Consider the following 23,380-nt stretch of genomic DNA (forward strand, 5'->3'; position numbering starts at 1 on the left):
GGCGAATGGACCATCGACAACGGTGGCGGCGGCGGCGGCGGCGGCGGCGGTAAAGCCAGGCCGAGATGGCCCAGAATCGACGCCAGTCACGACGGACAGGTGGCCGCCGCAAAAGAAAGATCAATATCGACGAAAACAGAGGAGAGTCCACGCTTAGCTGTAGCGGTTCACAATGTACACTTACGACAAACACACTTACTTACTCTTACAAACAGCCCCGAATCAGTAGACAGAAGAGCTGCTACATACACACGAATGCCTGATTGGCGATTTCGACGAGATGGATCAGAGCGGGGAAAAAAGAACTCTTCGAAACTCACCGACTCTGTTTGCCGGATGAGCAATTTGATTTGAATTAGCGCCATGCAGTGAGGCGATCCGTGAGCCGGCATCCCTCTTTCAAACTCGTTCTCGTCGGCGCCCCTCGTTGCGAATAAGGAGGAGAAAAACGACGGCGACGACGGTGATGACCACAACAACAAAAGCCACGATATCGCGAGACAACTACAAACACATCAAGTCGCCGATTTACACGTACCGATGTGAGGCAGCTCGGAAGACAAGATGATGACGTCTCGTACAAAGCGTCTGAAGATCTCATTTACCCTCGGGGGTTTCGCTCCGGACGCGCAATCGTCTCCGCAGAACTCCCCGATCATCGTCCCGGCATGCTCCTCGAACCGGACTCAGTTTATAAATCAAAGCAGAGACAAATCAAACCCACGGTTCTCTGAGAACCAGCAGTGATCGATACTAGTCTCGAGTGAATTTGTATATGATTTCGGGGCCATTCACTAAGTGAGAAAGATCTATCTTCGGAGTGTTGATCTGTCGGCTCGAAGCAAAGGCCGTTGTTTACACTCATTCACGTTGATGTGTCCAAGACACAGAGCCGTATCGCTCCTCTCTGGACCGCGGCGCCGAGTGCCTGGAGGACAAAGAATTTTCGGTGTGTTGTTTGTGGTGTATTGGTCGGGTGGCTGGGATCTGGATGCTCCTCTGGATGATTAACGAGCTGCCGCAGCTCCACGGTCGAGGAGACGAGTTTTCGGAGCGACATTTCAGTACGCTCTTCCCCTTCGACACATTTCCCTGGAAGTGAGGCACCGTCGTTCCGTGCATGAAAACAATCGCTCTGAGTGCCCCCTTCGATTGCTCGTACTTCGGGGAACTCCACGAGACGTCGTTCAGCGCCTCCTTCAAGGCGGAAGAGAATGACGGAAACGACGAGAGAATCGTACAATTCACTGAAACGGTGTACTTCACCTCTCTCCCTCTCGTCGTGCGTATTTCGATCAATTGCGGTATCGGCTGGAAGGTTCGACACGATGGATTAGACATCTAGGTGTTTTCGTTATTTTTTCATCTTCGCGACCTGCTGAAATACTTAGTAGTCCTCTGCTTGAGGGCTCAGTTTCGCTTCCCACGCAATCGTCGCCGGCCAGACTATCCGGCGGACAGCGCGCCGAATCGAGCAACAATGTCGAGCTTTCTTCGCGATCGCCACCGATTGAGGTATAAATAGTCGAGAGCATAGCGGGAAAGGGCCGAGAGGGACTTCGGGGGCTCCAGACCGTCATTGACTGAGCTCACCCTCAGCTAGAGGAGCGGAGGAGAAAAAGATTCGAGACTTGCGCCGCGAGACGGGGCGGATGTCGGCAGGGGAAACCGCAAGAACTCGAAGCTACTACGCGTTCAGATCGGTGAACGTACTATTCGATGCGTGCGCAGGTGGAGAGAGTCCATTCATCGATGCATACATCGTGACATCCGTATGGAACATGCATGTCGATCGAGGGCGAAGAAACTGCGCTCTCAGAAAACTCCATATGACCGAGTGGGGCAGAAGGTTGCCTGCTTACTTGCGCCCGCCTCTTTTTTCGAATGCATTCGCTCAAGGTCTTGTCCGTCCCGAACCTCTCCCCACCCTCTCGAGGGCTCAGGGATGTTGTTCAGAAAAATTCATCATGGAATCCGTTTCGAAATTTTCTATTAATTAATATTCTATTTGGGCGACTAGGTAATTCGCTCTGTGTTTCCGGACTCGATACATTGTCACGTTCCCGGTCACGACGAGTTCCACCATACTCATGAGAAATGTCATCCGTGTTTCTGCTGGCAGAGAATTTCGACCGGAATCGGGGGATCACCGCGGTACTCGGGAAAAGAGCAAAACGTAGCTCCACGCTTCTTTCTGTGAGAACTCATCTACAGGTTGTCGTACGCAGACGATGCTCGGTACGCCGAGGACTTTGTTGGATTCTGACGAAAATAGACGGTGATCTATTTTTAGCTCTTTTTGATGACATTTACAACAAGAGCCACTTGACAAGCATCGACAGGACGGCAACGTTGACAACGAGATTTTCGCGCTAAGGAGACCACGGCGTATTTCGGGAGAGCCTCGAGTTACCCGCGAAGAAGCAGAGAAGAAAAAAGCAACGATCTCTTCGATGACGTTCCATTGGAACGCTCCGAGTTGTGGATCCGCGCCACCCACGCGAACTCGGACTGTTTTCGGTTGCTGCCGCGGCAGCGACGGCCGCCGCTTCTGCTGTTGTTGATACCGTCAACGGGGAAAGATCCTATCGAAGTTTCAGAACGACGGATTGCCGTTGTTGTAGTTCACCTTTGAATGCTATCTCTGCATTATTATCATCATCAACGCGGTCGTCGTCGTCGTCGTCGTCTTCTTTTTCTACCGTCTGGCTTGACTAAGCCGTTGTCGGGTTTTCTTCTTGTTCGCTTATTCCGCTTCGGCTTTCCGCTTTCGTCGGGCGTTCCTGCAGCTCGGTGGATCGGTGCACAGCCGAACGGGAACCCGCCTCTTATAATTCAAACGACCCCGATGATGAGACCGCCCAGCTGGCGTCGTCGTCGCCGCTGCCGCCGGCGTCGTGACGTTCTCCACACCGCTTGCGACCGATAGAAAGAGCGACAGGTAACTTGCACTAACGAATGAGGTTCTCGGTGAAACCTCGGAGCCCTCAGAGACAGGGGAATTTCTGGATTTTGACGCAACTCAGCTGTCCGGTGATAGGGATAGATTGTCCGCCTATGCCCCTACGTGCTCTTGACGTTTCACGTACCGCAATGGCGGAGCTCTAAACGCTGAGATATCGGGGAGCTGTGTTCGCTTTTAAATAATTGATAAAGAGGAGTAGAGAACGATAATGATGATGAATGATGATTAGGACGAATGAATGGTCTGAATCCGATCTGAAGGAGACTGAACCCGACTCGAACCTAATTGCCTTTCTCTCTCTCTTTGCAGCCGAAGCGGCCGTGCCGGAAAAGGGCGATATGTTCCCATCGCCGCAAATCAGCCCCGCAGCTTCGTCACCTCAGCAGAGATACACTTCGCGCAGTTCGAATCATCAATACAACAACAATGCGCATTCGCCCCAGAGCACGTCTCCGGCCGTGCTGTGGACAACGGCGAATTCCGCTTCACCCATTCAGGAGAAGTTCCCCCCACTGCTGAATCTCTTGCCGTCGCAAACGAACGAATCTCCTTCGCCTCAGTACACGCAGAGCTCGCCGTCGACTCAGTCCCCGTACACGATTCCACAAGATGGCGAGCAGCAAGGCGCTCAACAGCATTCTCACGAATCCGCTTTCGTAGCTGTAAGTCAGCCAGATCAGCTTCTGAGCCAGCACTTCGTATCGCAGTTCGACACGTCGTTCATGCTTAGCAAGCCGACCTACACAACCCAAACGATACTTTCGAGTAGTCCGCCTCCGTCCGACGTAGCTACTTTAGCTCCGATCGATACGAGTAGTCTCGAACTCGCATTCCGCGCCCCGTCCTGCACGGCTCTGAACGCGTCGACGACCACCAAGACATATCAGTGGACGAACTATTCGCCGCCCACCACAACTTCGTCCGATCTCTCGACCTACAGCCTGCAGGCTGTCACGACCAGCGGTCCACCGGTGAGTTCTGGCGGGAAGAATATTCGCCAACTCTCATATTCCCATCCAGACTATTATTATCGATACGGACTCGATTGAACTCCATTTACGGGATCAAATTCGATATTTCTTCCCCCAAACGAATTTCCGAACTTTCCGCTTTGTGTCCGTAGGTCCTCGTGCCGAAACAGGAGCCGGACTACTCGACTCTGCAGACGCAAGGAAGTTTAGACGACACTTCCAACGCGAGCGCCTCGAGCACCGGAGGTTCCCGGAGCTCGTCCGCTGTCGCTACTCTAGCCGAGTACAACCAGGCCACGAGCAAAGGCCACGAAATCCTCAACCAGGCTTACCAGAACAGCCCCACCCCGCTCAAACTCGTCCCGGTAAGCTCATCCGGCTTTCGGCTCGATACCAATTCATGCTCTCATCAAGCTCACGTCTATGCGACAAGTCGAATGTTACACTGTGCTCATTGTCCTCAGACGGAAGCTGACCTGTGGCCTACTGCATTGCAGGTGAAACCCCGAAAATATCCAACCAGACCATCGAAAACCCCCGTTCATGAACGGCCTTACGCCTGCCCTATCGAAGGCTGCGACAGGCGTTTTTCTCGTTCTGACGAACTCACCCGTCACATTCGGATTCACACGGGACAGAAACCTTTCCAATGCAAGATCTGCCTGCGATCCTTCAGCCGCTCCGACCATCTGACCACACACTTCCGGACCCACACGGGTGAGCTAGCCCATATGAGCGATTAAGAGACGAGCGAGAGGAAATAAAGAAATACATCGAAGAGACTCCGCCGTGTATCACCGTATCTTCCGCTGGACGAACGCTCCTAGAGTCGCCTCCGGATGACGTTGCTGTTTCTAACAGTGTCGACGTTCTTGTTGCAGGCGACAAACCCTTCTCCTGTGAGGTCTGCGGCAGGAAGTTCGCCCGCTCGGACGAGAGGAAGCGACATGCGAAAGTCCACCTGAAGCAAAAGCTGAAGAAAGAGGGTCGCTCCCTTGGAGGGCAGGGTCCTACTTTACACGTGAACACGCAATTCCACCAGGCAGCGTCTCCGGGCAGTCTGCTCGGCGTGGACGTGCTAGGCGTGCACGGAATCGCCGGCTACTCGGATGTGGTGCCCATGGTGATCACGAGTCAGCCCTGAGCTCGTGCTCCCTAAAAGTGATCCCATCACTCCCATCCCCCTCCGCCCAACCACCATCACCGCCCTCCCCCGAACTCGACGAGGGTTCCCTGGAATTGCACATTCACTCCCCTACACTGCGCCGAACAGAGAAATCTGACCGGAAGAGGTCTCCCTTCCGGATATTCCATTCCCGGCACTCGTTCCTCCGGACTGGCTCTGCGTAGCATTCTTCCTCATGATATTTTGAGGTTACCTTCAACGCAGCAGCACCGGCGGCGGCACCAGCGGCACTTCTCAGAAGCAGCTCACGGCAAAGAGGAACCCTTGCAATCGGACGCTTGATTAACAAGCGAAGCAAAGCTTTAATGTTGTTGTTGTTGTCTCTGTCCTAGCCAGTATATACATACGATTATGAACATATAGGCAATGACGAGAAGTCGAATCCCGAGAGCGATGGTCGCTCCGATCATATCCGTCACGATCGGTTTCGGGAGAAGAGCCCACGTCGCGATCTCATGACGCGAAACACGCGAAGCAGATCAGGCGACCGACTCCGCAGCTCTGGTCGGCGGTGCTCGAGGCTCGAAATCGAGAGTGGCGCTGCATTTTTTTCCGAGTCTCTCTCTCTTCGTGATTTCATCGATTATTCTTGCTCGATGTTATCGTTTCCATCCATACGTCTGACTCTTCGGAGTGGAAGAGGCGCTCACGGGCGTCGAACTCATTCGTCCTGTCGGAAAGTCTAAGCTCGAATAGGAAGAATTGGAAACCTCCGAGAAAAGAGGAAACCTGGCGTGATGGACATGGCACGGTCGACAGAAGCCGTCAGACAGGACCGTGTCGCAATTGAAACCCGGAATCGATAGTCTGTACTTTTGTAGATTTGTAAATTTTCATGATGATCTATTTACCTATCGCTCTTCTCTTATCTTTTTCATACCCGTAGTGTGACACGTGTCCGGTGTCGATTCGTACTCGCGCTGCATATCGAACTTTAAAGGACCATCTTTCCTTGGGTAATTGTGTCGGTGTCCCCAGTCGACGATTGTGGCGCTGGCTTCGGGAGAAGAAATCGACACCCACATTTTGGAGGATTCTCCAGGCTTTATCGTATACTCGTATCAGAACGTTGAACATTCGAAACCCGATCGATGGACAGTCGACGGAGAGACTGATCCGGCGATCAACGGGAAGATGTATTGATGGATCTATGAAGGAGCTTGACGAAATGGGAGGAGGATACCCATTCAGCTATAATCATGTCCGGAAACATTAGAGAAAGTTGAAGAAGCTCCTCGGATAAATTCTCCCGCTCCTACAAGAAGCTTTCCTGAAAAACTATGAGGGCCACGAGGAATGGTCGAACCACTTTCGGATGCGAACTCGTCCGCTCGCGGAGTACCGTTACGAATAACCACCACTACTTCTAGTATCGTCTTCTATCGGATCACCGTTGGAATATCGTTGAATTTTTACTAACTAATTTGTACGCTCTTCCTGGCCTCGCTATTCGAGTGTGAAAGACCAGTTCCGAAAAGTATCACGAACATTTGACTCCAAACCACTCGAAGAGGATGATTTCCCCGAGCGATGTCTATTTTTGTAAATAAGATGTTTATACCGAGCCAAAAAAAATATTTCGGAATTTCAATACTTGTAAGTTTATCATGATGAAAATCAAGCTGATGAAGATGATGATGACGAGTTCCATCATTATTTAAAAGAGTGGCCCACTTCCCGACGCCGTAATGTTTCGAGAAGTGTGGCATTAGTTTTTATGTCAGTTGCCTCTCGACATTTTTTCACTTTCACATGAGTAGGAATCTGAAGCTCTGAATCTCCCAAAAGACGTGAAACTAATAACCGACGGACAGCAGGACCGATCGACTGACCAAGCAAGAGCGCGCGAGTAAATATTCTTGGAAGCATTCGAGCCCTTTCAGGCATTGGAACGAGCAGTGACGAGCAGTACTCGTGAATCTGTATTCCTTAAAGAAATGAACAAGGATCTACAATCTGCCATAGGAGACATGTTGTTTTTTGGGTGACTATAAAAAGGAACAAATGATGATGATGCCGATTAATATCATTATTGAATCGTTGACAGATGTATACGGAGAAAAGCTGGCGACCGGTGATACCCCTAGTGCAAAGTTTTGTGTAACAATGATTATAATCCAAGTATACCTTACTAAATAAACTTATTTCGAAATATATATTAATATATACGAAATCGTTCGTGTTTTCTTTTTGGCCTCTCCGATTCGTGTACTCCTAGAATTCAAGGTGATCCTGGCATATTACCTTCCTTTTTTTTACCTCTGTCCTCGGATAGCAATCTATTCTGCCAATGGAATGCACGCAACTGCGCAAGTCGGTGAAGCCTGATCCAGCCAATCTTCCGAGATACGCTCTCCGGCAATATCCCTTGGGCCAATGTCTTCCGGGAAAGCTTGCGATAGCGGTGGTTTCCGAATTTTTTTCCGAGAAAAAAAATCCGAGCCGGGGAGCCCGATGAACCCCTATGAGCGCTCATCATTGACTATGTGAGCTCTGATAACCCCCATCAATTTGGTTTTGGAAGCACTATTCGATAGGCTCCATTCTCCCCCCTACCCACATTGTCGGAGAGACTCACGTCAGATTGCGCTAGAGGTTGTAGCCCGGAAGAGAGGCCAGGTCCTGGAACCCACGAGAGTATGATTTCTTAACGGGGTTGATCGGGGGTTGAGGGAACGAAAACACTGTATTTCCTTTCTTGCGCGTTTTATTTGTCTGGATCATCACTCGTAGCGAATCTTCAAAGCACGTCACTCAGATATGCTCCATACAGACACAGCTTCAGTGACCCTCCATTCATTGGCATGCGAGCCTGAATTGGATCAACTCGAAATATCATGCTAGATAATTTCTGCCTGTTGTATTTATATAACTCAAATCTTCTGGACCAATTCGGTGGTCCATCGCGGAAACATTTCATTGTATCTCCATTTTTGAATGCACGCACCTCGGGTTTTCTGGTTCCACCTCAAATTAATCTTACACTGTTCAGGTCTCCAGGTCTCAATCCGCCGGAACTAGCTCGACGCCATCAGCGTTTCGCTCAATTCATGTTCCTGGATCAGTCGGATGCCTCAGGAGAAAAAATCCCCGTCCCCACGTATTATACACAAGAAATAATGCCCCAGAGAGTAACGCGCGTTCCAGCCGTTCATGTCGCTCCGGATCGAACTCGAAGCCCTAAGGTACGAGAATATGTACACCCATCACGTGAGCATCTTTAGGTTGCGTGATGCTACCCCGACATTCTCTCTAAAAGTTTAAGAGATCCGCTCGCCAATTTCTAGTACCTGCTTTGGCAGCTCCCACTGCCGCGTCCTCCGTTCCGGCCGACGTGTTTTCATTACGGTTCGGATTGTATTTACATAAATAAGTCGACGCATCGATATAAAATCTTCCTGTATGCGGAGTTCGTGTTGAATCCCTCCGTTCAACAAGTAGGTTTTCGCTGCATCGACAGTGCGCACAAGATGACTTCAAAGGACGTCGGTGCATCTTCAACTCTACTTCGCGGCGTAATAAATCGTGACACGGATTCCTCCGGGCACAATTAATTTGCTACACAGGTATTCTACAGCGGATGTACCTAAGGGTCGGAGAATGATCCGCAACCAGTAAACAAATAAGGAAGGAGCTCAACGACTGCGCGATTCCGGGACTCCTCTCATTACGCTGGATGAAGGGTGCTAGAAAATATTCCATCCGGCTGGCAGATACCTACGCTTCTTCCCCTATATGGATCTGGTTTGGGTACTTTGTATAATGATGAAGTTTTTTTTCGGTAGCTCGATGATGGGGGAAGGCGAATCTATTATCAATGAGTCGGTTCCATGGTTTTAATGCACGTGAATATCACCTATATGGCTTTCACCTCAGAACGCCGATTCTCGAGCGAATCTTGGGTTGGAACCGATTTTACGCTCTCCCATCAATTGTCAGTCACTTTTTCCTCGGCTCCTCATTTGGGCTGGGACAAAGCGCCTCCGTACATCATTTGAAGATACTGTTGCATGAGACCAGCGGCGCCGCCCGGAGGCCACTGAGGTCCTCCCATTCCTGGCGGCAACATCATGCCTCGTTCGATAAGATCTTTATACGCCGCAATTTCAGACGCAGCGGCAGTTATTTGTCGCATCTGCTGCTGTTGCTGTTGAAGCAATTGTTGCTGCTGCTGCTGTTGGAGCTGTTGTTGTTGTTGTTGCTGCTGCTGCAATTGCTGCTGCTGCTGTTGTTGTTGTTGCTGCTGCTGCTGATGCTGCTGTTGAGCCGCCTGTTGAGCTTGAGCCTGGGCCGCTGCGGCCGCTTGAGCTTGTTGCACAAACGCGTTCTGTCGCATCATGGCTGCCATCATGGGGTTCATACCGAGACCTGCCAAGCCTCCGAGACCTGTATAGGGGTTCTGAGGGATGAACGCCGGCAGGGTTGGATTATAATCCGAGACAGTGGGAATGGCCGAGGACGAGGCCGTGGATTTTTTTGGCGGGGCGAACGACTGTGACGTCGCGGAAGCACTCTTGGCGATGTCGTGGAATGGAATCAGCTGGGGGATCTTTGGTAATTTCCCGTTGCTCGTAGGCTTACTCGCTGGAATGGGAACGGACTGCACCGATGAGCTGTGGTGTTGTTTCGATTTGGAGGGCGAAGGCGACGACGTCGACGGCAACAACGACGATGCTTGCGCTGCTGCTGACTGGAATAACGAGGCCATCGAGGATATCGACGGATTCAATGGATTGAACGAGGAGGGCGACGATGTTTTTGTTCGGTGCGAGGAAGATTTCGAATAGCCCGATGGAGCCGATGACAATAAGGATCCGTGTAACGAGTTGAGAGAAGATGAAGAATGATGGCCACGATGAGATGAGCTCTTGCTGTGGCTGTTGCTGCTCCGTTGAGAAGATGCTGATGATGATGATGAGCCGGCGGCGGCGGCGGCCGAGGAAGAGGTCGACGACGAATGACCGGAGCTATTTGCACTGTTGTTCGACGTTGGCGCATGGGCCAAAGCCTGAGGATAGAGGGAGGCGATATTGAGGTAATTCGCCATCAGAGCCTGATTGGCCTGACTCTGAGCTGAGGAGCCAGATGATCTTTTGACCGTCAGGTCGAGGAGGCCGTTCGCCGACGCGGGCGTTTCCTGGAGGAGACGATATCCATTTTAGAATCTCTGAGAATACGGATCATCTCGCTAGGTAGATGCTCGAATCTGGGTTTATCGATGGACGTATTGTGAGATACCTTAGGCGGCGCGAATATCCTCGAACGAGGCTATCTCAGCCGGACCTAAAGATCAGACAGGTACTCTCTACTCACCGGCTGACTGGATTCAGGGGTCACCGTCTCGGTCTTGACGGTCGGTGTCGGTGGAGGAGTTTTCTTCACACTCAGGTCTAGAACGTCGTTCGAAGAACTCGACGCAAGTGGTCGGTGGGCCGAACTCGACGCGTGAGCCGCCGGAGTTGAGCGACTCTCCGGTCGAGGGAGCGGAGAGACCATTTTCGGTGTCACCGAAGGTTCTCGTTTTATTGGAGGCGGTGTCGACACCCCGTTTGCTACAAGGCGAGGAGAGGGAAAAGTTATTATGTGTTCAGGATAAGGATGAGCACCGGGGCCCGACCAGCATTAGGATCACGATGTTTTCTTCTCACATGGAAAGGTCTCATCGATGAGTTCCACGAAATCGACCGAGAGCCATGGAGAACCAAAATCGTTTCATCAACTCACCAGGAGTGGGTAGAGACGGGGACATCCGGTGTGGCTGGAAGGAGAGCTTCGGGCTCGCGGGAGGTTCCGGTTTCACTTGTCGACCTCCACTGGAACCCCATTCGGATGAGGACGCTTTAGCCTTCGGTGCGGCAGCCGAAGTGCGTCCGAGCTCATGGAGTTGGGCCATGGCGCTGGGCAGTGTCATCGATCTGCCCGTGAAGGCCTGGAGCATTGAGCTCGCGGCGACTGCGTGCGGACCGTTCTGGTAGATCTGTTCCATGAGACGAGCCATCAGCTCCTGTGAGGCACGAGTGTTCTTTTCACACGACAACGCGAATAGTTGAGCTATCTGTTTGCGCCAGGCATCCGCGCGCTCATCGTCGAGTCGTTGCTGCATCAGTTGTTGCACAGCTTGGGCTTGGGCCAGACTGTTGTTTCTTTGTACGGAAGCAGAGCTCTGGGGAAGCACTTGGGTCGGAGGAGACGCAGTATGCGGCGACGGAGGTAGCCGGGGGGAGCTTGAGATCGCTGGGTTGGGTCTGTGGAGAGAACGAAAATTATTCGACGGGCCGGACCCTCGACCTCGAAATGTCCAAAACCTCACTGGTCTGTCACGTGAAGAGAAAACGGAGGGAGACAGAAATTTCTCGAGGGACCACGCTTCGATCGTGTGGTGGACATATATATAAATATATGAAGTAAGAGGGTTAAGTTGAGATTTATTAAAACGAAGTAAGATGATTCACATGAAACGTGTTCTTCGTACCTTTGTGGGGACGAATCCGACGCATCGCCCGGGGAGGGCGGAGACTCCTGCTTCGGCCTCTTCTGAGCGGGCTCTTCGCTGGCCGCGGACGCAGGGGTCGCGGTTCTCGCCGCAGCCGCTGCCGCGGCGAGCTTGATTTGCTCCTGCTCTAGTTCGGCCATCCGCTTCTTTAGCAAACCATCGAGACTGCTCCTTTCAGGGACAATCGGCTTTTCGTTTTCGATAACCGGTGACGTCGGGATGGTTGACAAGTTTGTGGGAACAGCTTGAATGCCGGATGTGTTCAATAGGGATTTCTCTTCCTGCACCGCTTTCTTCTTTTTTCGTTTCTCTTCGTCCGCGTCGCGCACATGTCGTTCATACGGCAGCAGCAACCGCTCGTAATGTCGCCTGGAACGTTTCGGAGTCCATTGGAATAGGGTCCACTCGAAATCCGAGTTATTCCCAGAGAATATCCATTCCTTATGGGATTAGGCTCCCTCAGCAGAGCCGAAGCCCAGATTCGTATAATCACCTCATGTACGGAGCGGCGTTCGTATTGGTCGGGGATCCTCCCAGCGTGTCATGGAGAATCTTCCAGAGTTTCCGACAGGTGATCGATTCGTACCCGCCCAGTTCTTGTGAAAGCGAGTAGAAGTCGTACAGATCAACTGTGGGATAAGACGGTTAGATAAGGCTTCTGGGACGTTCTTGCGATATCATCGAACCGGAACCCATAGGTATTGCGTATCCCATACGGAGATCTTATCCGAGTGATATTTTAGAAATCTGGTGATATCCCACAAAGGATCCCTTCTAGCTTACCTTGACGTGGTCCGACGTTGGGTATTCTGTTTATCGGTGTCTTTCTTTCTCTCATGAAGTTGAACAGTTTCTTTAAGAACTCCTCCTGTTTTTTACATGCTTCGCTCGTGTTGTTTTTCTGCATTCGATTTTCTATCTGAATCCGAATGTTGTCTCGGCCCTCCTCGGAAGCGTTTGAATCTGAACCCGGGGATCGCGCTCTTCGACTGAAGACTCCTTTACGCTTATATCTGGATTTGAGACTTGGTCCTGGATCGATCGAGAAACAGGGGAGTTAGGAGACATACACTGATTTAGCAACGGTGCGTTGGGGGATGCGTTCACGGTGCGAGAATCTTGAGAAAACACGGCGCCTGCTGTCGAATATTCGCGCGAGAGCTCACCTAGGTGATCACAGATTTGGTCGTTATGTGCGAGCGACTCGTGCTCGAAATCTTCTCTGACGAAATGTATGTGGTATTTTCCTTTTTTCGTGAACTCGATACCCCCCAGGGCTTCTACGACGGGATTATGAATCCAGTCGGAGTACTGTCCTTCCAGACGTCGGAGCATGGCACGGAAACGGCAGTATCGCGGGTATGATAGTACAAGGACGTGGGGACACGTCGTGTCGGTGCCATTGTTGGAGGAACCTGAAAATCGGACGGAAACTTTCAGGGTCAGCCGCGCTCTCGGTGCCGAGGGTCCATGATTTCTATCGCAGGCACATAGCTTGAGAGTATTCGGACGTTGCGACACCACGAGCGGCGAATCATACATAAATTGTCCTCACCGTTTGTGGTTTCCGTGTGTTCTCTGAGAGGAGATTTCGCGCCGAGGAGGTTCTCCTTGTTATCTTCGATGTTCCTCTTGAGTTGTCTGTCTATGTTTTTCTTGTCTTTGTCCTCCTCGCCGGCCCCAGGGACAACCAGGCCGTGAGCCCACTCTACCTCTTCGGTAATCCATCCGACGAGATCGTCAATGCGAAGAACAATGCTGTCACTCGCCACCAGCAACTCGTGCTGAAACGAACCGCGTCCCCGGTTAGAAATTCCGAGTTGAGGTAACATACACTGCTACCGACATTATGAGCAATACTGTTTTTTTTTCATCCGCCTCGGACACATATCGTTTTTATTCGAGCGGAATTTCAAAATTTTGTTCAGCATGTCTTCATTCGCGAAGGCTATGTTAGGGTCCTCATTGCCGAGAGCGCTTCATTTATGATTATATTCGCGGTCTCGTATATAATTTTTGAGCCTCGGAGCGATTAGGAATGAGAGTCTTCAGATCTGCATTCCTTCCCCGATCCATCTTGACGCTCATTCTGATCTGATGAATAATGAACGACCCGTCTTTGTCGCACAGGTCGGACAAGCTCAAACCGGGAGAATGAGACTACAACAATGGAATCTAAGAATAGACCGCGCCCTGCATGTCATTGTTGGAAACGGATTTCCAAGTTACCACCCCAATCGGATGCAAAGCCCTCTCCTACGAGCTCGCATTATTTTCGCCGTATCAGCCTCAGGCCGCAATGACAATGCGTGAAAAACTCCGTCAAACAAGGAAATATGTCAATTCAGTGCGAACTCGATGCTTTCCAGGGCCTTATACGCTCCATAACACTCAATGGGTCGACGCCGGAGTCTCGTCCTATGATGTCTGAGGACGCAAATCTTCTTCGGACTCCTCTCGTCGCCATGCCCATCAATCAATGCGGTATGTTTGACAGAATCATCCGAAGACCGATGCTTTCCCCTGCGAACAAATTCTTACAGGAACACGCCATCGGGGTTGCATGAGCGACGAAGTTTTGGAAACGCTCGAACGATATGTAATCTATTTCATCGTCGATTTTTTCCAACCAACCTACCATCTTGACTGGAGTATAATCGAGGATGGAATATCGTTGAAAAAAGTGATCGAGTGATGCTGATATCAATCGATGGGTGACAACCCGCTTCTCGGGAGTCACGTCATTAATCAAAGTATCTCGGCCCTCGGGCCCGCTCTCCCTTATCAACATCAGTACGAGCCGCATCGTATTCTGTCTCGGAATCGGCTCTGACCTTCGCGGACCAAGTTGCCCGCGTCACTGCTCTGATTGCGTAAGAGTCCAGATGCGACCGCCTGGCTCACACAAAACTAATTAGGAATCCGGAGCGTCTTCGAGAACACAAGGATGAATCGGGACGACCTTTGTACCCGCTTGAATTTTGAGCACGCGACAGGGAAATCGGGTCAGGTCCCCAACCACACGGGAAACAGTCGGAAGAGGCGTGAAGATCGATTGGAACACGAGTGGAGCTTCTCGATGAATTATGAAAGGAAAAGTCGTGTTTTTCCATCCAAACCACCTTGCCGGTCAGACATTCGCGGACGAGAGTGGACGGCGCATAGCGAAATGACGGCGCGTCTTTCAGCGAGAAGAATAGAAGAGCGCAATGCAACTGAGAAAATACATGGAATAATACCCACGCAGAGCAACTTGAAGCGAACAACAACAACAACAACAACCACGACGTTCACGAGAGCCGCGGCGGCGGTGCTGGTGGCCACTGGCAGCAACCAAACGACGACGCGGCGGGTACCAAACGCTGTTCGTCTTCTTCGTTTCTGAAGCGAAACGACAGCGGAAAACATTGTCAGTTAGTTCGTGGCGGCTCTCCCTTCGTAGAGCGACTCATCCGACGAAGTTCAACCAGTCAGTCGATGCGCTTTCGTCTCTTTATCTGTCGTTGCCATCGATCAGTCTTACCGGCCATCAATCGCATCATCAATCCTCTTGACCCTACACCCGACCGTGCACCGAAAGTTTAACGCTCGGGAATAATCTGACAGATATATTGTCTCAGCGGCTTCCGGAATAAAACTCCAACGACTCAAATCATTGCCTCGGAATGAGAAATTTCCGCATCGAGCGGCATTTCCAGAAATAGCAGTCGTCGGTGTTCAAGGATTGAGAAAATCCGATCGGCGATCGGAAACCGCAGGAGTGACGACCCATTTTTCAAATTAATATCCATCCCTCTCGACAGAGTACTCGTAAAAGGATGAAGGGCTGAGCGCCGGCGACGTAGCCGAGTATAGTCGAACGACTAGACGTTACTTCCCGAAGTCATCAGCGCATCGCCTCGTGATGGCAGCAAGCAGCACGGGCGTGGGATCCCTTCGACAAGTTCGGAATAATCTCGCGCGCGGGGGATCCCCTCGAACGTATGCGCGTGCTCTAGCGTGCATTTGACTTCAATTAGCCACGACGCGGAAAAAAATTCCACGACCGACCGAAGAGAGTCTGTTTGCTCGACTGATGGACACGGGAACGCACGACGCGCGGTCGGACAGACAGACACACAGACAAACGGACTGAGACGGTCGGGGCGAAGTGTCCGTCGAGCTAAATGAGGGAAATCGCGCCGGTCCCCGTAGTCTGGGAATCTGGACCCCGAAATCGATCACGAAGCACGAGCAGTACTTGTGTGAAGAGCTGCTGACGCGCGGAGTGCCATTATGATTCGAAAACAAGAACGTCTGTTCTATTCCGGCTTCCCGAGGAGAGAGCTCCGGATTAAAATAGAAACAACACATCAGAGCCGACACGACAAGAATTTCGATACATCGTAGACGTCAGCAACGGATCGCCTCAAACTTTCGCCGCATTCGCCTGACGAGCGAGCTCATCAGCAACGAAACGAGGATACCGCTACCAGCGCGATGCACGCAATGCTGGAACTCTGAAGTCTCCCTCTACATACTCGCTCCCCCTATTGTTTGCTTTCGTAGCTCCGAGAGTTCTTTTCCCCACGACGACGAGCTCGCGCTGCACGCCTTATTCGACGGCAATCCCGTGAATCGCAAGAGATTTGTCTGTCCCTCCACGTGATCGCAAAGATCTCGACGCAATCCACAGGCATCTGTCAGAAAATGTAGACGAAATGCGTGGATGGTTTTTCTCTTCGAACGAAACGCCATTCTCCCTTTCTTCAGTCGGGTCAGCTAGCCGAACGAATGAACGACCGAACGATGTTACCTGTGCGAGAGTAAATGTCGTTGCCGTCGTCGTCGAAGGGCGGGTGCACGATGTCGCCAGCGAAGCCGGGAATCGCTTTTTCTTCGACGAACTTCAGCGAGCGGGCGAGAAAAGATCTCAAACAATGCAATCATTTTTGACGCTTCTAAACATCTAACGCTATTCGCGCGGAGGGAGATTTCGACCGATGAGCTTGACTGACGCAATTCGCAATGAACGCTCTTCCTAAACGACAACAACCATTTTTTCAGGCGAGAATGAAAAGGAAAAGTTCCGCATTACTTTCACCCTGCGCCGATCGTCGAGTCGATCCGTGGCATCGGCCCGGCCGCCGACATCAAATTACATCGATTGAACCCTCGGAGCCCCTCGCATGATTCATTCGGACACAAGGCCGAAGAGAGATTCTTTATGTAGTTGTTCGCGAGAGTTGACGGTCGATCGGTAATTTCGAGCCTGAATCCTCTTGGATGATCTTCGGTATCTTTGATCGTCTTCGGGGGGAGCTCGTAGAGAACGAGTAGAGCCTGGATGAAGTGAACTCGCGGAGCCCGCAAAAGATCTCGCTCGCATTCGATTTCGCAAAGGAAGGAAATCGCGAGTCTGTTGCTTCATGGCGGAACAAAAATGTACTGACGAGCCAAAGCTTCTCATTGTAAGTGACGATTCGGGAAGCGGACGTCGGGGAAAATCGAATGGAGGATCACTCGACAGAAAATTCGATCGGTGATCCGTGAGATGGAATCACGACGCTTCTTTGGGGCACACAGAAAAGATGGGAGGAAGACGGGCTCCGGAATCTACATAGCCCGAAAAAGCGTGTTGTCGAAGGCGTTTGGGGAGCCGCCGCATTTATCGGATATTCGCCGCAGTCGAAAAACATTGAGAGTGCCTGATATAAACGTGCGAAATCTTCCCGAAAACATACAGAAGGAGAACGAGAACGAGAGGGAATGTTCATCGAATACTTTTCGAGCGGCCAATCGCTCGGACTGTGTTTTCCAGTGCGCGTCACTTCCGCTAATGAGGTATCGGGTTTTTTCCAAATCAGCTGCGGCATGAAGTTTCCCACCTGCGTGAGACGAGAATCGGCGGCTGTTCCAATCGTGTTCCTCTCAATACTTTCGTCCCCGTTCGACAATCATCAGATGTGTCAGCCGATCGTCCACGACAAAAGGCGCTCAACCAGTGATGAGAAACACCGAAAGAAATAGAAAATCAAATACGAAGCGGATGGCTCCTCCAGTTTTGTTTCCCATACCGCGGCCGAGACGAACGCCCGTGACGCAGATGACGTGCGACACCCGGAACCACGCGATGAAAATTACAGGACGGAATTCTACTGTTCGGAATCGCTGTTCGTTGATGACCGAGCTGGGCGATGTGTGACCTCGAACTGTCTTTTTTCTCCGAGCCTTTCTTATACGACTTCCTACTGTGCCGACTTGATGGATCGAGACTGAATTTAAGATCGACTCGCTTGCAGTGTGACGTGGAGTTTCACACGTTGAGTCTCGGAAACCGTAGACGGAAGGGGAGCATCTCATTTTCAGTGAGACCGGAAATTCTCGCTTGAACTCAATGCATCCGCAGAGGGTCGGAATTTGATGCGGTCTCCTTCGAGCTGGAGGATACGCAATCGCTTTCGTGGAAATAATTTTTTCCCCGAAACGAAATGCCTCACGCACCCGCAGAGGGGATGGACTACAACATTGCGCGACAGCTCGCTCCTCAACCGACCCGAAAAATCCGAGGGCACTGCGTGCGGGAAGCTCGACCCACTTCGGAGTAAATGGAGCGGCGGCATTCAGACTCCTTCCACTCGAGGGAAGAGGAAGAAGGAATTCTTCCGGTCGACGAAAAGTGTCGTGGTCCGAGAGCACGGAGAGCGAACCGATTAGGAAAAATCCACGGCAGCGCTTCCGAAAAGAAGCGGAGGACTTCACTTCAATAGAAGATGAGTATTCAGCCCGAGCATCGAAATCCGTCCCTCCGGGTATCGGAGCTTCACAAGAGCGGCTGTGAGAATTTCAGAGCGCGAAAGCTCGTTACCCAGACTCTGAGCGGAAATCTGAGGCAGGAGTCGACTCGAGTTTACTCCTCCGCTCCTCTCGCTCTGGTTCGAGCCCGGTCGAGCTTGATAGCTCTCGAGAGCAGCGACAAGGACGTCCATGGCCCAAGGAGTTCTTTGTCGCAGGCAGCGGCCAAGCCCTTCAAATACATTGGAACAGTTCTTTCCGGATTCGCGTTGACATGCTGTCAGTGTCGGTACCGACTCCGAGGCGCTGTTACGTGGACTGCGAACGCTTGACATCCCGAAAGCTCCTCCAGCACGCTCAGACCCTTTCACAGCCCACCCGGCTGCCCCGTATACTTGTACCCCTCCCGTGTTCCCCGAGACGCGAAACCATCCCAATGCTTGCGCTTTGTCCCCAATTCACAAATAGTAGAACGTGGCGCCCTCGACGGTCTCGAGCCGAAGTTTTTGTCAAGGCGTTGTATGTAATGAATCCTCTGTCCGCTGTCTTTGACATGGGACGCGGGTCTTCATCTGAGCAGCGACCCCGTTGCCCTGCAAGCCGAATCCTCCCGAGTCCTTTTTTCCTTCTCCTGTCACCGCCGCGCCGCGGACGAGCATGTTGTCGGCTTCATCCGAGACCCGCGAGGCCGATCGCAGGAGCCGCTAATGACTTCATGTTATGCTCATTGAGAACATTCAGCTCGATTCTGAGATCTTCAGTCGAGTTTGAGAACCTCTATCCGGGGAAAGATTCACGTGCCGCCCAACATCGCAGTGATTGATGAATCCCGAAAGAACGCGGATCAGAATACCGTCGGGGGTTCCAGCCTAACCGAAAGAACCCAATGTCGAAGGCTGTGATCCTCTGCGAGAGACGTTCCAACTCGGATTAGCCTGGATTGGCATCAGATAAGGAAGAGGTATCCGAGCACCAAATTCAAGACGGAGTCGCTGCGGAATTCGCTTTGGAAATCTCTTTAGATTCTTCCCCGAGATTTCCCGAGCCTTGGATCCGTCATCGAGTATTCGAAGATCTCGCAAACATCCGGTGCATCGCTCGGCGTGTAAGTTCAACCCGCGTGGAGCATTTTGCAGTAGCTGCAGACCATCCGCGCCGCTTGTATCTGATCGACACTCCTCCGGAATGTTTTCCTTTGCTCGCTTCGCTCGTCGTGAACTTGTCGAGCAGGGGCGCCACGATGGTACACATAGAACAAATTGGATACGGTGTGCCATCGGGCCGCTGCGAACGCGGCCGGCATTGTCGACGGGTGGCGTCGGAGATAAGTCCAATGACAATAAATATGATAATCTGGCCCCAGGAATCATTATCAGTTGCCACGACAACTGCCTAAACAATTATCGGCGTTGACATCGATCATTATCGTCGATGCTCTAATATTTATCAGCGGCGTGCCGTCGACATGCTGCCAGAACTTAGAATTTATCTTCAGACGCGGGGGGTACGCAATTCGCCCTCCGCAGGAAGCGGCATCTCACTTCCGCGATTCGTTCCGCGGTAAGCTTACGCCCCCAAGGCTGTTGTTTCATCTCACCTGGGAAGAGAAAAATCGCCGTAAGTTTGTGACGATTTTCGATTTAAAATTCTCCTCTTCCACGGAGCGCTCCAGGAATGGACAACACCGTCGACGGGGACGTCGGCGCCGATCCGAATGAAGTGACGGCTCAAGACAACATGACGCACGGAAGGGGACCGGCGAATCGCACATCATCACGTTTTCCGCATCATCCCAAAAACATCGCTGCGTTGGTAGCAAGCGATCAAGCACTCTCGTTCGCGTCGTCGATATTGAATGCGAATTTGAATCTATGGCCGACTCAGTCCGGACCGCAAGGACGCAAATGACATTTCAAATCGTTCGCTCATGGGTACATTCACCGGTCCTTCTCCGAACCCTCGCAGTGGAACTCAGCGATGAATCGCATGATCCGCACCTGAGAATGGGAGATTGAATGAGGACCGTGGGACCAGAATTCACGAGAATCTCTATCGATTACGAGACCAAGACGAAGTATGACGTCACGAACTGCGCTTCAGGATTCTGCACAGCCGAAATCCACCCTCATCGTCGGATAGAAGCGATTCTGAGGCACTCGGATTGAGGTGATACGTCACATAATCTCCCTTCAACGATCTTTTCGGTTGAATTGCCTCCACGGACATATGAATCTGCATCGATACCGGCGCGGCTTCGGGACTCGAATGATCTTCCGGAGCAGCCCAGATGAGGTTTCCTAAGAATTCCCCCCGAATGCTATTCCCACGGAGCGGCGGCTCCGGATGTCGATCCCTTTCCCGAATCGGGAACGAGCCTCGTTCTCGAAGTTCCAATTCGGAACATGTCGCGCAATGGAGTTGTTTTGAAGCTCGATTTCTGTCCCTGAAATCAGCTCGACAGCTGAACTGGAGCGCGAGGAATATCTCACATCGACATCGTCGAGCGGAGCAACGTACGATGGGCGCCGTCGGCGACGAAGAATGCCGTACCGCTATTTAAAAGTAGTTGAGAAGGGACAGGGGGGAGGAGCGGGAACGAGGGCGCGCCTAGAGCCGGGACGATCTCTCGCAAGAATGCGGGATGGCGAGTGAGCGAGTTCCGGAGGGAACGGGAGAGTACTCGCCCCTAATCGATTCGTCCTCGTGCGCCTCATTTTCTCCTCTCTTCTTCTAGAAGCTCGCTGAAGAAGCGATGCTTTATAAATTTCTGGGCCGAGTTTTGCTCCGCTACCACGGGGGGCGCTTGAGTGCCTCGCAATCAGACGTCTCGTCCTAGGTCTGCAGAGGGTTCTCATGTTCTCCCTGGATACGGCTGCAGCCTCGAACAGGGTCGGGGGACGAGGAGCGACCGAGTGGGGCCGAGCGGAGCTTCGGACGAAAGAGGGGACAACAGCTTGTGGACAAATGCTTAACAATTAGAGTTGAGGGCGCTGTCCATTGACAAGCGTCTCACTCTCGCTCCCAGAACTTGGGAGCGAGGCCGGGAAGAGTCAGCTGACGGTATATTGTTATCAGGGACTTTTAGGGGAGGCAGCCGAGGGAACGACGAAAGGGATGGGGGGCATCAGGGGTCTATGGCTGGGATGTTAGGGACAGAGGAGAGAAGGTCCGGGAAGGTGGACGGGCCTTGAATGCATTCACAATGGGCAAAACACATGAGGAATCTGCACCGTAGCAATCGCCGCCTCTGCTGCGGTATCGCCCTGTTTCCCCTTCGCCTTGCGTGCATCCACCTCCCACTCACCCATCCACCCATATGTAGAGTGGAGCGAACGCGAAAGAGGCAAACAGGATTGCCTAAATGAATGTTTGAATGGATGAATTTGTCTACTGGCCCACCGAGTGTTGGAGACCCGCGACTCGATTGTCGGAGTCTGTGTTTGTCGGTCGGTCACCCTGTCGCTTCGGTGGGTCAGTTAAACTCACTGCTTGACGTTATGTCTGCAGTAAGTGGATTACTATTGCCTGACTACTTGCTCGACAGCCAGCCAGCAAGCCATTTAGTCAGAGACGACTCTCGATGGCGGTGCCGCGACCGAGGACTCGGGAGAGAGGATGAAGAGCACCCATGAATATTTGACCAGAGTGCTTGACTGACTCGTCTGTCCGTTCGCTCACTTACACGCGCGCAAGGCGCTGGACATCGTTGTCATTGCTATCAGCATTATCGTCATCATTGCTCGCCCCATGGCATTTTTCGCCTCCTCCCAGAACTGATCGGCTCCCATCGGCAGATTAACCTTGAAGACCTTTCCACGAGATAGGCGTCGAGTCAGAGAGCTTAAAGGAACTGGATAATCCTCTAGCTCATCCATAGAGCGGAAATTCCCTCTCTCTCTCTCTCGGCAGATTCTGATTCCGAGGGCCTACATGCTCCTGGTTCCGAGGGAGTCGAGTGGAGCGAACAACCTTTCTCCTTCCTCCGAGGCTATTCTTCCCGCTGAGGGCGCAGAGTCGCGAAACTCCTCGACGAAAAAAACCGAGGTAAGCACACGATAAGGGAAAGATGAAGAAGCGGCAGGAGGAAACAAAAGAAGCCTCAGCAGGAGCAGAGTCACAATATGGAACCGAATCCAACAGATGTTCTATTAATAGCGCCGTGTCGTCCTCTACACAATCACAAGGATCGCCGTTGCGAGTTCGACAAGCACCGATGATGCCATTTCGGGTAGCGGTAGCAGCAGATGCAGTCGACGAGTTATGAGCGGAGCTCAAAAACAAATTGAACGAATCCCAACAGGCATCCGTGCTAGGGCTCCATTTGCCTAATTTACAAAAATGGAGTGAGGGTTCCTTGCGAGCGAACGCAGGCTCAGGGAACAGGATTGGATGGCTGGCTGCGCAAGATCCAGCGCCGAGTAGAGCACGAGATACGCTACGTGTTATGCATGCTGGAGGTGACAGCGCGAAGGTGTTTCGAGAAAGAGCGAAAATATTCATTCCATGGCGGCGAGAGTTGTAGCTACAAGTTTACTCTCTCAGTCAGTCTGTTCGGCTGTCTCAGACCGAACCGCTCGCTTGCTCGCTCGCTGGCGCTCATATGTATGACTCTCGGGCGGGAACTCCTTGGGTGGAGTCCTGTTGACTGACCGAGCGTACAAACCTACAGAGCAGAGCGGACCCGCAGACCGACGCGCTGCCGATGAGAAGGAGCAGTCGCGGCTGCGAGTTCCGAGCCCCGGAATGAATTCAATGCAAGTTGAAATGTTGTTTGAGTGAGCTCACCCTCGCGGAAGAATATCGTTCACACCTAGGAGATTGCGAGCTCCTGATTCCTAATGATTACACGAGTAACTCCGAGTTCCTGTTCTTCTTATCTGTTTTCTCTTAGCGAATCCGCGGATTGACCGAAAGATGCTTGCTTGAAACCATACAATGTCGTTCGATGTCGAACTGCTGAGGGAACAGTTAGAAGTCTACCATGTCGTTCG

General features: G+C 51.9%; 2 protein-coding genes across 2 annotated transcripts in view; one reads left to right on the forward strand and one right to left on the reverse strand.

The window, feature by feature from the left end:
• Window positions 1–466: 466 nt before the first annotated feature.
• LOC108864715 (early growth response protein 1-like) lies at window positions 467–5,080 on the forward strand. The gene is made up of 5 exons (XM_018640875.1): window positions 467–542; window positions 3,275–3,936; window positions 4,089–4,301; window positions 4,434–4,653; window positions 4,818–5,080. Exons 1-5 carry the CDS (start codon window positions 467–469, stop codon window positions 5,078–5,080), a joined length of 1,434 nt encoding a protein of 477 aa, XP_018496391.1.
• A 3,785-nt stretch (window positions 5,081–8,865) lies between these two features.
• The window catches only part of LOC100908381 (nuclear factor of activated T-cells 5), a 32,062-nt gene continuing 17,547 nt past the window's right edge, over window positions 8,866–23,380 (reverse strand). Inside the window, exons 2-11 of the mRNA XM_029112492.1 lie at window positions 13,171–13,399; window positions 12,782–13,030; window positions 12,399–12,647; window positions 12,109–12,244; window positions 11,595–11,984; window positions 10,847–11,367; window positions 10,436–10,674; window positions 10,111–10,259; window positions 9,334–10,005; window positions 8,866–9,222 (exon numbers count right to left, since the gene is read on the reverse strand). Of these exons, the coding sequence (XP_028968325.1) occupies window positions 9,081–9,222; window positions 9,334–10,005; window positions 10,111–10,259; window positions 10,436–10,674; window positions 10,847–11,367; window positions 11,595–11,984; window positions 12,109–12,244; window positions 12,399–12,647; window positions 12,782–13,030; window positions 13,171–13,399 (2,976 nt within the window). The 3' untranslated portion in view covers window positions 8,866–9,080. The remainder of the gene's footprint in view (window positions 9,223–9,333; window positions 10,006–10,110; window positions 10,260–10,435; window positions 10,675–10,846; window positions 11,368–11,594; window positions 11,985–12,108; window positions 12,245–12,398; window positions 12,648–12,781; window positions 13,031–13,170; window positions 13,400–23,380) is intronic.

The sequence above is a fragment of the Galendromus occidentalis genome, unplaced genomic scaffold (genome assembly GCF_000255335.2).
Source record: "Galendromus occidentalis unplaced genomic scaffold, Mocc_1.1 scf7180000077511, whole genome shotgun sequence".
In the NCBI taxonomy this organism is placed as follows: domain Eukaryota; kingdom Metazoa; phylum Arthropoda; class Arachnida; order Mesostigmata; family Phytoseiidae; genus Galendromus; species Galendromus occidentalis.

Bases quoted from the DNA above. Each gene is read 5' to 3' on its own strand.
- LOC108864715 (XM_018640875.1), top strand. From the start codon at position 467: ATGACCACAACAACAAAAGCCACGATATCGCGAGACAACTACAAACAC. The intron at 3,937-4,088 runs GTGAGTTCTGGC...TTGTGTCCGTAG, and splicing joins TCACGACCAGCGGTCCACCG to GTCCTCGTGCCGAAACAGGA. The intron at 4,302-4,433 runs GTAAGCTCATCC...ACTGCATTGCAG, and splicing joins CCCCGCTCAAACTCGTCCCG to GTGAAACCCCGAAAATATCC.